At 53.2% G+C, this 13,414-nt stretch overlaps 1 protein-coding gene across 5 annotated transcripts in view; it reads left to right on the top strand.

The window, feature by feature from the left end:
• The window catches only part of SORCS2 (sortilin related VPS10 domain containing receptor 2), a 552,142-nt gene that overhangs the window by 486,209 nt on the left and 52,519 nt on the right, over positions 1-13,414 (top strand). For all 5 annotated transcript variants that reach the window (XM_033213659.1, XM_033213661.1, XM_033213658.1 and 2 more), the window contains exons 9-10: positions 1,085-1,264; positions 7,255-7,401. In XM_033213659.1, coding sequence (XP_033069550.1) covers positions 1,085-1,264; positions 7,255-7,401 — 327 coding nt within the window. The remainder of the gene's footprint in view (positions 1-1,084; positions 1,265-7,254; positions 7,402-13,414) is intronic.

Here is a 13,414-nt window from a genome sequence, read left to right as displayed (position 1 = left end):
CTTGGCACTGTCTTCTCAGAGGGCAATAAAGTTCCAGAGTGAGAGAAGGCAAAGGAACAGAGGTGGGAGGGAAGCTGGTTATGGCTTCAAAATGGACCTGTCCAGACCCCTTTACTCATGCCTCCCACACGCATTTGGTGCTGGCTGGGCAAGAAAAGAAAACAAGAAACTGAGGTATTCCTGGTTTTCCTTTTTATTCTATTGGGTTTTGGCTGCTTTCTGAGTTTAAAAACCTGGGACTGAACCCAAAGACCACTGCCCTGAGTCCACTCCAGAGCTGCCCAACACACCTGCTTCCGAATGGAAACCGAGGCTAGGGACTTTGCCCTGGCTGCCCTTTCACCTTCTGAGACCACCTTATGGGGTCCTGGTGGGGCTCCTTCTCTGCCTCCCCCTCCAGACTGTGCCCCCAGGGCTCAGGGCTGGCAGGGACCGGCACAGAGGGACCAGGAGGAAGGTTGAAGTGTGTACAGGTGGGGATAGTGTCCCTGGACAACGAAGCTTTGCTGGATGAACCCACAGACGCCTCCCTGCAGATCGCAAAGGACAGGGCCACACCTGGCTCCCCACTGCACTCAGGGCCTTTCTAGGTATCAGTGGCCGGAAAGTTTCTATTATGGAGTGGGTGCTTCCCAAATGTGTGTTGAATGAAGGAGGGAGCAGAGACTCACCTGTTCCTGTGGATAGGAAGAGAGGGAGGGGCTCCAGCCCTCACCCCCTGGAATCAACCATTTGGGGGTGCATGGAGGAAGAACTCCGCCTCCCCACTGTTGGATGGATGGATAGACAGCCTGATGTGGGACCAGGAGGAGGTGTCCCCAGGCCACCCTCCCATAACCCGGCTTAGAGCATCCCGACGCCATCCCCATATTAGAGATGGGGACCTGGAGGCCCAGGGAGGTGAGGAGACTTGTCCAAGGCCACAGGGCTCAGAGCAGCTGAGCCAGGAGGCAAATCCAGACCAGACTGGCTCCAGGAGAGCCCAAGGCCTTCCCCACCCTCAAGGCCTGTGCAGCTGCCTTCTTCCTTCCATGGGCGGCCCCCAGCCTGGCCCTGACCCTGCGTTCCCCGCACATCCCCGCAGGATCTGCAGATCATCAGCACGGACGAGAGTCAGGTGTTCGTGGCGGTGCAGGAGTGGTACCAGATGGACACCTACAACCTGTACCAGTCGGACCCGCGCGGCGTGCACTATGCGCTGGTCCTGCAGGACGTGCGCAGCTCGCGGCAGGCGGAGGAGAGTGTGCTCATCGACATCCTGGAGGTGGGTCCGGCGTGGATGTGGGCGGGGTCTGCGGTCAACCCCCTGCCCTCTCCCCCCACCTCCTCCTTCTCCCTCCCCTTCTGTCTGTCTCTAATGCTGTCTTGGGGGTCTGCACACATCTTCTGTAAACAGCCAAATATTTTCAGCTTTGTGGGCCAAGAGGCTATTCTATAGGTATTTTTAGAGGAAGAGAATTTCCTTCTTGAGGAAATTTGAAGTACAATGATCATTGAGTACAAGTTTTTGTCATGAGAAGAATGGAATTCTTTGACGGAATAACATTTTACTGACTTGGGTTCAGCCTGAGTGTTCTCTCCCAACTCCCTCACAAGCCCTCATCAGAAGTCCTGGGCTGGGGTCGCCCCTGAGGGCAGTGCTTCTCTCTGAGTGCCCCGTCTCTCTCTCCCTCTCTCCCTCTCTCTCTCTACCCCAGCCCCTTCATCTCCTCCTCCTTTTCCCTCTCTGTGTCTGAAGTCTGCCTTCCTCTCTCTCTTTCTCTCTCTCTCTCTCTCTCTCTCTCTCTCCCTCCCTCCCTCCCTACCCCAGCCCCTTCATCTCCTCCTTCCTCTCCCTCTCTATGTCTGAAATTGACCTCTCTCTCTCTCCCCGGATCTTCCCCACCCCAGCCCCTTCATCTCCTCCTCCTCTCCCTCTCTATGTCTGAAATTGACCTCTCTCTCTCTCCCCGGATCTTCCCCACCCCAGCCCCTTCATCTCCTCCTTCCTCTCCCTCTCTGTGTCTGAAGTTGCCCTTTCTTCTCTCTCTCTCTCTCTCTTTCTCTCTCTCTCCCTCTCTCGCTTGCTCTCTCTCACTCTTGCTCTCTCTGTCTCCCTGGAATCCAGCCCTCCAGCCTCCCTCCTGTCACTTCTCTCACCACTATGAAGCTCTGGCCTCCCCTGCTGGGTTGCCATCCAAGCTCAGATGGGAGCCTTCCTTGCTGCCCTCCCGGGTCCCCCCTGGGCCTCCCGCATGAGCCTCCACTGACCCCAGAGAATGCCCTGTACATCACGCCACTGTTGCTCCATTTCCACCTGGATCCCTGCAGCAGCCCTGCCCCGGCCAGGCCCATTTACAGGTCAGAAAACTGAGGCTCAGAGAAGGCAAATGACCTGCCCAGGCAGACCCAGACATAAGCAGGAAAACCAGGACCGGCCCAGGCCTGTCTGCTCTGAGCCTGGTGCCCTCCTCTTGGGACCCCTCTCAGTTGTTCACCTCCAAGCTCCTTCCTCTTGCCTGTGGGGACACCCCCAAGTGGCCCTTTGATGCAGGCTGGGGGAGTGTCCTGTGGGTGGCCATTAGGCCCTGGGCAGGCAGTGGCATTGATGGGCTTGTGAGTGGGAGGCACCAGGCTCAGCATTCATCCCTCCCTTGCCAGAAGCAGCAGAACTGTGGTCCCCAGGGAAGTCACAAATGGAATCATTTGTTTGCAATGATAACCCATTTGTCAGGGTTTACCTCCCCAGCGGATGATGCACATATAGCCTCACTGCCAAAAGCCCCTGCAGGCAGTGCCCAACCCCACCCCTAGTGTCCCAAAGGCCCTGCCCTGTGAGCCTCTAGGAGGGGACTGGGTCCAGCACAGACGTGGCTCTGGAAGGCAGTGGATGGGTGATGATGGGATGGGAAGGGTGCCAAGAACAGGGTAGGGTGGGGCTCCACGGCCGTCCTGTCCACAGGCATCTGTGATGCCTGCACCACCACATGCCATGTTCTGGGCCCTGCCCTTGGGACACAGGCTGGATATGACATGCACCATTCACCCCTCGTGAAGCAGGAAGACGGCTCCCAGCTGTAGTTCTGACTGAGAGTGCCAGGGCCTGAAGACACAGCACAGAGGCAGTTGGCCAGCCTGGGGCAGAAGTCAGGGAGTGCTTCCTGGAAGAGGCTGAGCAGGAGTTAGCCAGGTGCGGAAGGAGCTCAGAGCCACACACAGAAACCTCAAGGCAAGAGGAAGCAAGGAGCCAGAAGAGGTTTGCAGTGGCCCAGTCCAAAGGTGACACCCACTCTCTACCACCTGGGTGCCCTCCCAAGGGATATCCCTTCTCTGAAAAGCATCAAACATGGGTCACAGCTGGTTGTTACAAGCACAACTCCGGAGCCTGACTGCCTGGGGTCAGGTCCATGAACTGGTATGTATTTGCTCTGTGGCCATAGGTGGGTTTCTTAACCTCTCTGTGCTTCCCTATGTGCAACAGGGACGGTAGCAGCACCTTCCTCAGGGTTGCCGTGAGTTTTAAGGCTGTCATGCCTATTGAATAGGCAGAACAGTGCCTGGTTCCAAGTGAGGACTCACTTTGTTTGCCCAGCACTTGCCCTTTTTGGGGATCAGGGATAATTAATGGGTGGGGGCTGACCCCTGAGTCTCACTGCACACGGCCAGTACTGTTGCTGTCGTGGTGGTTGTGCACCCAGCAGCACATCCAGGAAAAATGTTTGGTGCAGATAACACAGCCAGGTACTGCCTCAGAAGGCTGCAGGGATCTCTTCCCCTGCAGGGCACAACCTAGGTTCAAGGCAAGACAGCAAATCTTTCCTGGACTCCTCTTGTGCTGGAGCTTGGGTTATGAATGGGGACTTAGGGAATATAGCCCTGTCCCCTACCCCCAGGGAGCCCTGGCAGCAGGCATCTCAATCGGCTGAATGGCGACCCCGAATCAGGCATCGAAATGGTGGCCCACATCCTAATACCCAGGCCCTGCAATGTGACCTTATTTGAAAAAGAGATTTTTGCAGCGTCATGAAGTGAAAGACTCAAGCAGACATCACCCCAAATTATCCAAGGGGCTCTAAATGCAATCACAAGTGTCCTTATCCGAGACAGGAGAGGAGCCACAGGCTTACAGGGAGGCCCCGTGGGGACAGAAGCAGAGACTGCAGCCGCAGGCCAGGGAGGGCTGGAGGCGCGGAGCTGGAAGGGGCAGGAAGGATCCTTCCCTGGGGTCTGCAGAGGGAGCATAGCCCTGCCCACGCCTTGACTTTGGACTCTGGCCTCCGAGAGAATGAATTTCTGTTTGAAGTCAAACAACTTGTGGGACTTTTTTTTTACAGCAGACACAGGAAGGAATACAGCTGTCATATGGGCAGTTATGCAGCGACACACTGGTATTCTGAGCTAATGCTCCGCCAGCCAGACCCACCCAGGGGCCTTGTCCTATATCTGGATCCACGTTATTTATTGCTGTGCGTTTTCATGGAGACCCAGCTGGGATATAAAATGGCAATTACCCAATAACAAAAACCATCATGGGCAAATCAGCCTTCTACCTGCCCGGAAGACAGCAGAAAAGCATTTCCACCAAGCAGTGGGCAGGGCAGAAGTCCTCTGGGTGATGTCCCTGGGTCCCCGTCCTGCCTGCCTTGTCGGGGTTCTATGAGCTTGTAAGACACAAAGACTTGCGGTATGTTCCCCGGGCCTCCCTTCAGCACCAGACCACACAGCAAAGGATGTGCAGCCATTTGGTGGGTGTGTGGCTGGTCCGAAGTCTAGCACAGAGGGTCCTGTCTGCAGCCAATCTATAGCCAACACTCACACACACAGACACAGGCTCACACACATGCACACGCTCTGCCCTCTCCCAGCCCCCGGCAGCTCATCTCCTGCAGACCAAGCCCAGAGTCTGGAGGGAACTCAAGACCCCTGTGACATGGAGTCCTGGGTTTCTGCAGGGCCTGCACTTGGTACCGCATCTCACAAAGAAGCTAGACTCTGGGCCAGGGACCCCATCTGCAGTCATCAAGTCAAGTGAGCAGGCGACAGAATGATACCATATGGGCAAGAAGGAGCTGGCTCATCCCAGCCTCTGAGACTGTCCGCCCAGCAGGACCATTGATGAAGCTTCCTCTGCAGAGAGGAAGGCTACCCCCTAGACCGCAGCATCCTATGCAGATAATACTGGCAGCTGAATGCTCTGTGCATGGATTTGCCACATGTATGATGTTCCCTAGAAATTCTGGGAGGATGCTCCCAGTGTGATCCACTTGGCTCCTAACTCTGCCTGTCTGTGTTGATAAGACCTGGTGGGTCCCAAGGAAAAGAGCCTGCCCTGCCCCCCAACTCCCACATCCAGTGAAGGCAGCCCAGAGTCTCTGAGAGCCAACTCCAAGGGTAACCTAAACAAGCCACAGCCGTCAGTGGGAGGCAAAAGATCTGTAGCTACCACCCTATGTCTGCCCCAACCTTGCACTTTGAAACAGACAACTCGTTTGCTAGTTTCCCAGCTCCACAGATGGATTTTACCCAGAGCTCACCCACATCTGGTTTAGACGACTTAGATGAGAAGATTTGGAGCTTTTGATCTGGTGATATTTAGAGGAATTTTGATCTGGTGATATTTACAGGATATTTGAATTAATGCTGTAATGAGATGAGAACTTTGGAAACCTTGATGGGGTGAATGTATTTTGCTTGAAGACTGATGTGCGTCCTTGGGGGTCAGAGGAGGGACTGTGCTGGAGAGAATAGTGCCCCCCTCAAAGATGGCCACATCGCAAGCCCCAGAACATGCATGTATGTTACCTTAGGTGGTAGAGGAGGAATGAGGTTGCAGATGGAATTAAGGCTGCTTGTCAGCAGACAGGAAGATGACCTGGGTTATCTGGAGGGGCCTAGGGTCAGCACACAGGTCCTTAACATTGGAAGAGGTAGGCAGGAGATAGAGAAGATGTGATGGTGGAAACATGGTCAGAGAGATGCAGCATTGCTGGCTTTGAAGATGAAGGAAGGGGCCATTAGCCAAGGAATGCCGGTGCCTCTAGAAGCTGGAAAAGACAAGGAAAGGGATGCTCCTTTGGAGCCTCCAGAAAGGAACGTGATTCTATTGACACTTGACTGTGGCCGCATGCTAGGCTTCTGCCCTCCAGAGCTGTGGGGGAATACATGTGTGTTGTCTGAAGCCACTGGATTTGTGACCATCTGTTATAGCAGCTGCAGGAAGCTCAGACCCCAGTCCTCTGGTTTCATCATCATGGCTGCTGTTCTTCTCCCCTTGAGGACCTGCTGGAGTTGTGAGAATTCAGTGAGAGGACATGTATTAAGCTCAGTGCCTGTAACATAGAAGCACTTAATAACTGTATGCCATTACTATCCTAACTAGAATCTTTGGCTATGGGCCTTTGGGCAGGTGGCACCCCCTCTGAGCCTCAGTTTCCCATGGTGCAGGCTGCATATACAGGTGTAGAAACAGTCTGTGGCCTGGAACACAGGAGGCCTTGACAAGTGGTGAGCGTTCTTGTGCCTCTTCACACCACACTAGTGGATCTTGATAAATATGAGTCAAAACCCTCCATGAAATAAGGAGCTTGCAGGAAAAGACCCTCTCTGGGAACAAACCACTCGGTTGAACTATGTGAAGTTGCCGACAGTTGCACGTTTCTTATAGGTCAACTTAGTAACCACTCTTGGATATGTTTGGGTCACTGCCATGGGCCTCTTAGGAAACCCTGAGAAAGGGACCAGGTTAGCCCTGAGCACTGAAGGCAAGTGGAGCCCTGTCCTGGGTGTTCTAGTGGAAGCATGGACCCTCCTGTCTTCATTCCTTGGCATGTTTGTATGGGGATTGAGCTGGGGGTCCCCAGAGGCAATTATATTGGTCCAGGATGCGTGTCCAATAGAAACAAGAGGCACTGGGGGAATCTGAGCTCTGAATCAGGACCTCTGAGGCAAGGATGGGGTGAGTTTGAGGGACAGGCAGGTCAGGGGTCCAGAACCCCACTTGCCATCTGATGGTTGGTGTCCGGACCTGGGAGAACAGCTCAGCACCATGAAGATCATTCAGGCTTCAGAGCTAGACCAAACTAGCTTCCCATTAAAGCTGGGGCTGGAGTCTTGGATCCCTGGTCCCTCTAAACCTCACTCACCTCTGGAATGTGTCTCAGCTGCTGGCCATTGTGAGTGTGAAATGAGGCCATATGTGGGCTGGAGCACGGTGGACATATGGTCATCAGAGTGCTCCAGTGTAAGGTTACAGTCCTTCTTATATTTTTGCCCCAGGTCAGAGGGGTGAAAGGAGTCTTCCTGGCAAACCAAAAAATTGATGGGAAAGTGATGACACTTATAACCTACAACAAGGGCCGCGACTGGGATTACCTGAGGCCACCCAGCATGGACATGAATGGAAAACCAACCAACTGCAAGCCTGTAAGTACCTCGGCTCCCATCACATACCATCCATGGGGTGGATGCTAGATATAGCTTCAGTAATCAAAAAGGTCAGAGGTGGTGATGTCTGAGAAGGACCATCTGAGACACATGAACCACCTATTTCTGCTGGGCGTGGTAGAGAGGGTCAAATGAAACTCCTTGTTTTACAGAAAAGTTAATTGGAGGTCAGAGAGGGAAGTGTATCAGTTTTTCACACAGAATTGCTGTGCAATAAGCCACCCGAAAACAACAACATTTATTTCCCAAATCTACAGGTGGGCTCAGCTGAGTGGCTTTGCCAACCTTGGCTGGGCAGCTCTGCTGACCTTGTCTGGGCTCAGCTGGGCAGCTCTGCTGACCTTGGCTGGGCTCAGCTGGGCAGTTCTGATGATCTTGTCTGGGCTTGCTCATATGTCAGGGAATTGACTGATTTAGGCTGGTCTCTGCTCTGCACATCTTGCATCCTTCTCCTGGAACCAGCTTAATTCTCATGGTGATACTAGAAGTACAAGAGGATAAAGAGAAACAGGCAAGTACATTTCAAGCCTACTGGTACATCTGCTAAATCTTACTGGTCAACATCAAGGATCTGGGAAGTGTACTCTGCCCAGGGGAATGAGGGCCGGAGAGCAGACACTTGCTTCTAATTTGCCATGGAAGGCAGTGTACCATCACACTGTCAGTAAGTGATGGGGTTGGGCCAGAGCTCAGACATCATGAGCCCCAAAGCTGGCCCCACTATCCCAGGGACACCTTTCTACATGAATAGAAGTGTCGACTACCTGAGTTCTTGGTTGCCTAGAGTTGGGAGGGATCTCTCAAAGTAGCTGGGACTCTTGCCAGCTGTGATGTGGCTACCAGGGATCCAGGTGGTGCACAGGCCCATGCTGGTGAGGAAGGAAAGATAGAGCTGTAAGGAGCCCTGATCCTAGCTAAGGTGAGCACTCAGCTGCCAGGGTCCAGTGGATGCAAGGGAGGAAGAGGCTGAATGGGCCAAGAGAATCTGACCAGGCTTCTCACTCCCCTTCCAACACCCCCATGAGACCTGGCCTCTCCCGGGGCCTCTCTCCTTGCATACCACAGGGAGCTCACCACCACCAGCATCCCTGCCCCTTTCTGGATGCTGGGCAACTCAGGGTGGGAGAAGGGTCTAGTGCTGGAGCTGCACAGAGCTGCTGTCTTAGCCCCCTGACTGTGTGATCTTGGCTACATCAACCAGTGACTCTGAGCCTCTGTTGCAAAGGGATGAAGATGATAAACATCCCTGTGGCACTGGGGTGAGGATGAGATCAAAGAATGCAGAGACCAGCCTATGCCTGGCATGGAGCAAGCTGCAAGGAAGAGCGAATCTCGTCCCTTCCAAGCTCTCCCTCTTTCTACACTGTCCCCAAAGCCTAGAATGCCCCCTCCCTTTTCCTCATCTAGGAAGCTCCTACTATCACCTGAAAACCCTGCCCACATGTTCCCTCCACTGAGGAGCCTTCCCTGGGCATACTGCTTCTCTGTTTCCCACTGTCACCCAGAAGCCTCTCTTAGACACTACACACTGGGGATGCCTGAAACCACCCCTCTCTGCCTCAGCTTCCTCATGTATAAAATAGAAAGAACAAAAGTACCTGTTTGACAGGGTGATATTCAGCAAATCTGCGTGAACACTTGCTATGTGCCAGGCACTGTTCTGCAGGCTCAGAGCACACCAACCCACAAAACGGAAGACATTCCCTGTCTTCCTGGGATTCCATCTGGCACACAGCAGGGCTTAGAAAATGGTGAGCCGCTGCTGCCACCGGCTCCAGTGTTGGCCCATGGAGGCCATGGTACTAAGAGGCGGGCAGTTCCTCCTCCCAGACAGCCACACCCCAGAGCCAGGGCGGGACTCTGGCCCCCAGGGCACCCCGTTGCTCTAAGCTGAGGCTTGAGCTCTGACTTGGGAACACTCACCTCTCAGGAGCCTGCTGTCTGCCTCTGCTTCAGCCCCCCACCCCTGCTGATAACACCTGTCGACCTGTGTGGAGAATTAATTACCTGCCCTTTGTAAAAATGCTTCCCAGAACAGAGTTGCTGTGAAAGGACTAATTTTTGTATCATCGTTGGCAAAGTTAAGCCATATTAATCTGTCAAAGCAAGTTGTTGCTAAGAATAGATTCTTGTCTGCGATTATGCAGCTCAGTGAGGAGATAACCTCGGTGAGATTTATGTCTTGGCCTTGAAACAATGAAATAGGAGCAGGCTGGGCGCGGTGGCTCAAGCCTGTAATCCCAGCACTTTGGGAGGCCGAGACGGGCGGATCACGAGGTCAGGAGATTGAGACCATCCTGGCTAACACGGTGAAACCCCGTCTCTACTAAAAAATACAAAAAAATTAGCCGGGCGAGGTGGTGGGCGCCTGTGGTCCCAGCTACTCGGGAGGCTGAGGCAGGAGAATGGCGTGAACCCGGGAGGCGGAGCTTGCAGTGAGCTGAGATCCGGCCACAGCACTCCAGCCTGGGCGACAGAGCGAGACTCCGTCTCAAAAAAAAAGAAAAAAAAAAAAGAAAGAAATAGGAGCAAACTGGTGAGCGTGCAGCCCCAGGCAGGCATATGGGAACCTGATTGGGCACAGGGGAATGTAGAGCCACGTGCACGGAGCCCATGGGGGCACAACAGACATCAAACTACAGCCTCGCAGGCTGGGCACGGTGGCTCACCCCTGGAATCTCAGCATTTTGGGAGGCTGAGGCAGGCGGATCACCTGAGATTGGGAGTTTGAGACCAACCTGGCCAACATGGCGAAACCCCGTCTCTACTAAAAATACAAAAATTAGCTGGGCGTGGTGTCACATGCCTGTGATCCCAGCTACTTGGAAGGCTGAGGCAGAAGAATCGCCTGAACCTGGGAGGTAGAGGTTCCAGTGAGCCAAGATCGTGCCGTTGTACTCCAGCCTGGGCAACAGAGTGAGATTCCATCTCAAAAAAATAAATAAAAATTATACATATATATATATAAAAACACCCGCATGGCTCAGAAGGCCTGGGCTATCCTGTATGTGTGGCCGTGGCATCTCCAAGGGTGAAAATGCAGAGGCAGGACAAACTGGACCACTCACAGGACCTCCTGACTATGTCCCTCCTGCAGCCACACAGCCCCTCAATGAATGGGCAAACTGTACCTGAGGACTTAGTGCTCATAAAAGTGATGCCTGATTATTGCAGAATTCTTGGAAGATACATAAAGTTATAAAAAGGGAAATAAGGTGTAACCAGAATCACACCATCCAGAAAAATAGTAACTGGGTATTTTTGTTCTTTACAATCTTTTCACTCATACACACATTACGAAGTCGTCATGGGGATCACACATGTGCGTGATTTTTCAGCCCCCTGTTTTTCTCCTAACTCTGGGTCACGAATCTTTGCCCAGGCCACTTGACCTGTGCCCTATCTGGGGATACCTCCTTCCCTCAATGGGGAAATGCAGGGATGGCTTTAACAGAGGAGTGGCATGATCAGATCTGTTTTAGGATGATCCAGCTTCATTGGAAGGTGGTTTTGAATCTGTTTGCATCTTGAATTCAGCATAAAACTTCATTCACTGCACAATCCATAGTCACTCTTCTGAGGCGTGAGGCTGCGATGAGTGCTAGGCATCCAGGTGGCTGGTGCTGCATCTCCCGGTCCTGGTCCATCTGGTAGTCTTTGATGATTTGCCAGACACTTCTTTAGGGCACCCTCTGGCCCCTATGTGCCAAACAGGCAGAGAAGGGAGAGTCCTGGGACAGCATCGGCCCCCAGCTTGGCCTGTCTCCAGCCCTGCAGGAACCCGGGCCCACTTCAGTCAACACTGCAGCATTCTGCACAGACTTCCAGGGCCACAGACTATCCTGGGGGTCTCCTGTCCTTGTCCTGGGTGGCATCGGAGGAAGCCACATCTCTGACGACATGCACCCAAGGCTAGTTCTGGGGCTCCTGATGCACACTGGCCTGCCACCTGTGCAGGGCATCCCGGTGCCCTGTGGGTGGGCTCCTCCAGGCCTGCCGGCATTACCCTTCCTTTCACCTGGTGGCCCAGGCTCCAGTGGGAGTGAGTGTGTCAGACACCAGCACGGTGCCTGCAGCTGCCTCAGGAGTGGGGGGAGACGTCTGTTTCGCCATCAGCAGGCCCCAAGGTGAATGCAAAGGGGTTCATAGTGCTGCCTGTGTTCACCAGTGGCCTGCAGGCCGTAACTGGCCACCCCACAGGGAACCCTGAGGAGGGTTCCACTTCTCTGGCCTGAGTGCCAGGCAACCAGGATAGGCCACTAGTGCTGAGGGGTGGGGAGAGGTAGCTAGGGTTTGTGAAGCAGCACCCTCTAATTCAGTTCTGCCCACTGTGCACGCAGCAAGTGACTAGATGTGCACAGCTCATCAGGGGAATGGGAGAGGTTGATGGAGACCAGCTCTGGCCTTCTAGAAAACCTAGAACATCAAAGCATGACAGAGCCAGGGCGGCCTCTGCCAGGCACACTGCTGCTGGGGACTCCCGTACCACACCCCTGCTGAGCTCCTTCTCCTGATTAGAGCTGCCTTCTGCAGTGCGGAAGCCAAACCCTGCCTACCAAGATCACAGTGGCCTCCTTCCCCAGCAAGCCGCCTCTGTCTTCCTTCCTGAGCTATCTGCGGGGGGCAGGAGGGTAGGACTGAAAGGTGCCAGACCTGCTTTTCCATTGTAAGAAATTGGAAGAATCTATTGCAGTGGGCAACATCTTAACATCTCACAGGTGTTCAGTGGGGCCTATTTGTTGCCATTCGATCCAGATGTTTCTGGAACCCTCAGGTGGCTCTCCAGGGGTGACACAGTGCCCAGGCTCCTGCCACCCAGGGCCCTGTGGTCTTCAGCTCGGGACTCCCTGGGTTCCCCTGGGGATGGTCTCAGTCCCTCAGTCATCTTCAGGATGTGCCTCTGCAATGGACATGGGGCACCTTTCAGCTGAATTTGCAATCTTTCTCTTTTTTTGTTGTTTTTTAACAGCTTTGTTGAGATCTCACATCCCACATAGTTCACCTTTCAAGTGCAAGTTCAGTGACTTTTAGTCTAATTCACAGAGTTGGGCCACCATCACCACTGTCCCTTTTAGGACATTTTCACCACCCAAAAAAGAAGCCCCTGATCCTTAGCTGTCACCTCCCTATCCCCCAACAGCCTCCAGCCCCTGGCAACCACCTGTCCATTCCCGGCTCCATAGATTTCCTGCTCCAGGCATTGCTCATGGATGAATCGTACAACATATAGTGCAACCCGTACATCTGTTAAATCCTAGAGCAGACAAATAAAGCCCATCTGCCAACTGCAGCCGCCACCTGGTCGCATCTTATCCAAGTCAATATCCAATTTCCTGAACGGTTTAACATTTAAGTTAGGGTCACCTGTGTAAAACGTAAGCAATTCATGGGCCAGAAGAAAGTGTTATTATAACATGAAATGAAAGGAGAGGTTATCTTTGACGTGGATGTTAGCAGATGATATGACACCGCAATGATGAGGGGATTCTGGAATGAGCCCTGCAGAGTGGGTCAGCAGGCCTCACTGTCACTGTCTCCATTTCGCAGATGATGAAACTGAGCCCCAAGGCTGCCCAGAAAATTAGTGGTGCCTCTTAAGTTACAATTTGGATCTCTGGGCACCAGTTCTAGGATATTTCTAAGCTGGAGATTTTTAACAGAAAAAAAAAAAAATTTTAAGGCAGCAAATACAATGTTTACCATTCTTTTTTTTTTTTTTTTTTTTTTTTTTTTTTGAGACGGAGTCTTGCTCTTTCGCCCGGGCTGGAGTGCAGTGGCTGGATCTCAGCTCACTGCAAGCTCCGCCTCCCGGGTTTACGCCATTCTCCTGCCTCAGCCTCCCGAGTAGCTGGGACTACAGGCGCCTGCCACCTCGCCCGGCTAGTAATGTTTACCATTCTTATAAGTAAACAATTAGGCAGTACCTTGCCCAGGGGAAGGGCTGGACCCGAGGTGTGCCATATTAATCCAATATCCTGTGAAGCAGAGGTTA

Source organism: Trachypithecus francoisi, unplaced genomic scaffold (genome assembly GCF_009764315.1).
Source record: "Trachypithecus francoisi isolate TF-2019V2 unplaced genomic scaffold, Tfra_2.0 Lachesis_group1, whole genome shotgun sequence".
Classification (NCBI taxonomy): domain Eukaryota; kingdom Metazoa; phylum Chordata; class Mammalia; order Primates; family Cercopithecidae; genus Trachypithecus; species Trachypithecus francoisi.
This window is presented reverse-complemented; position numbering and strand designations above follow the sequence as displayed.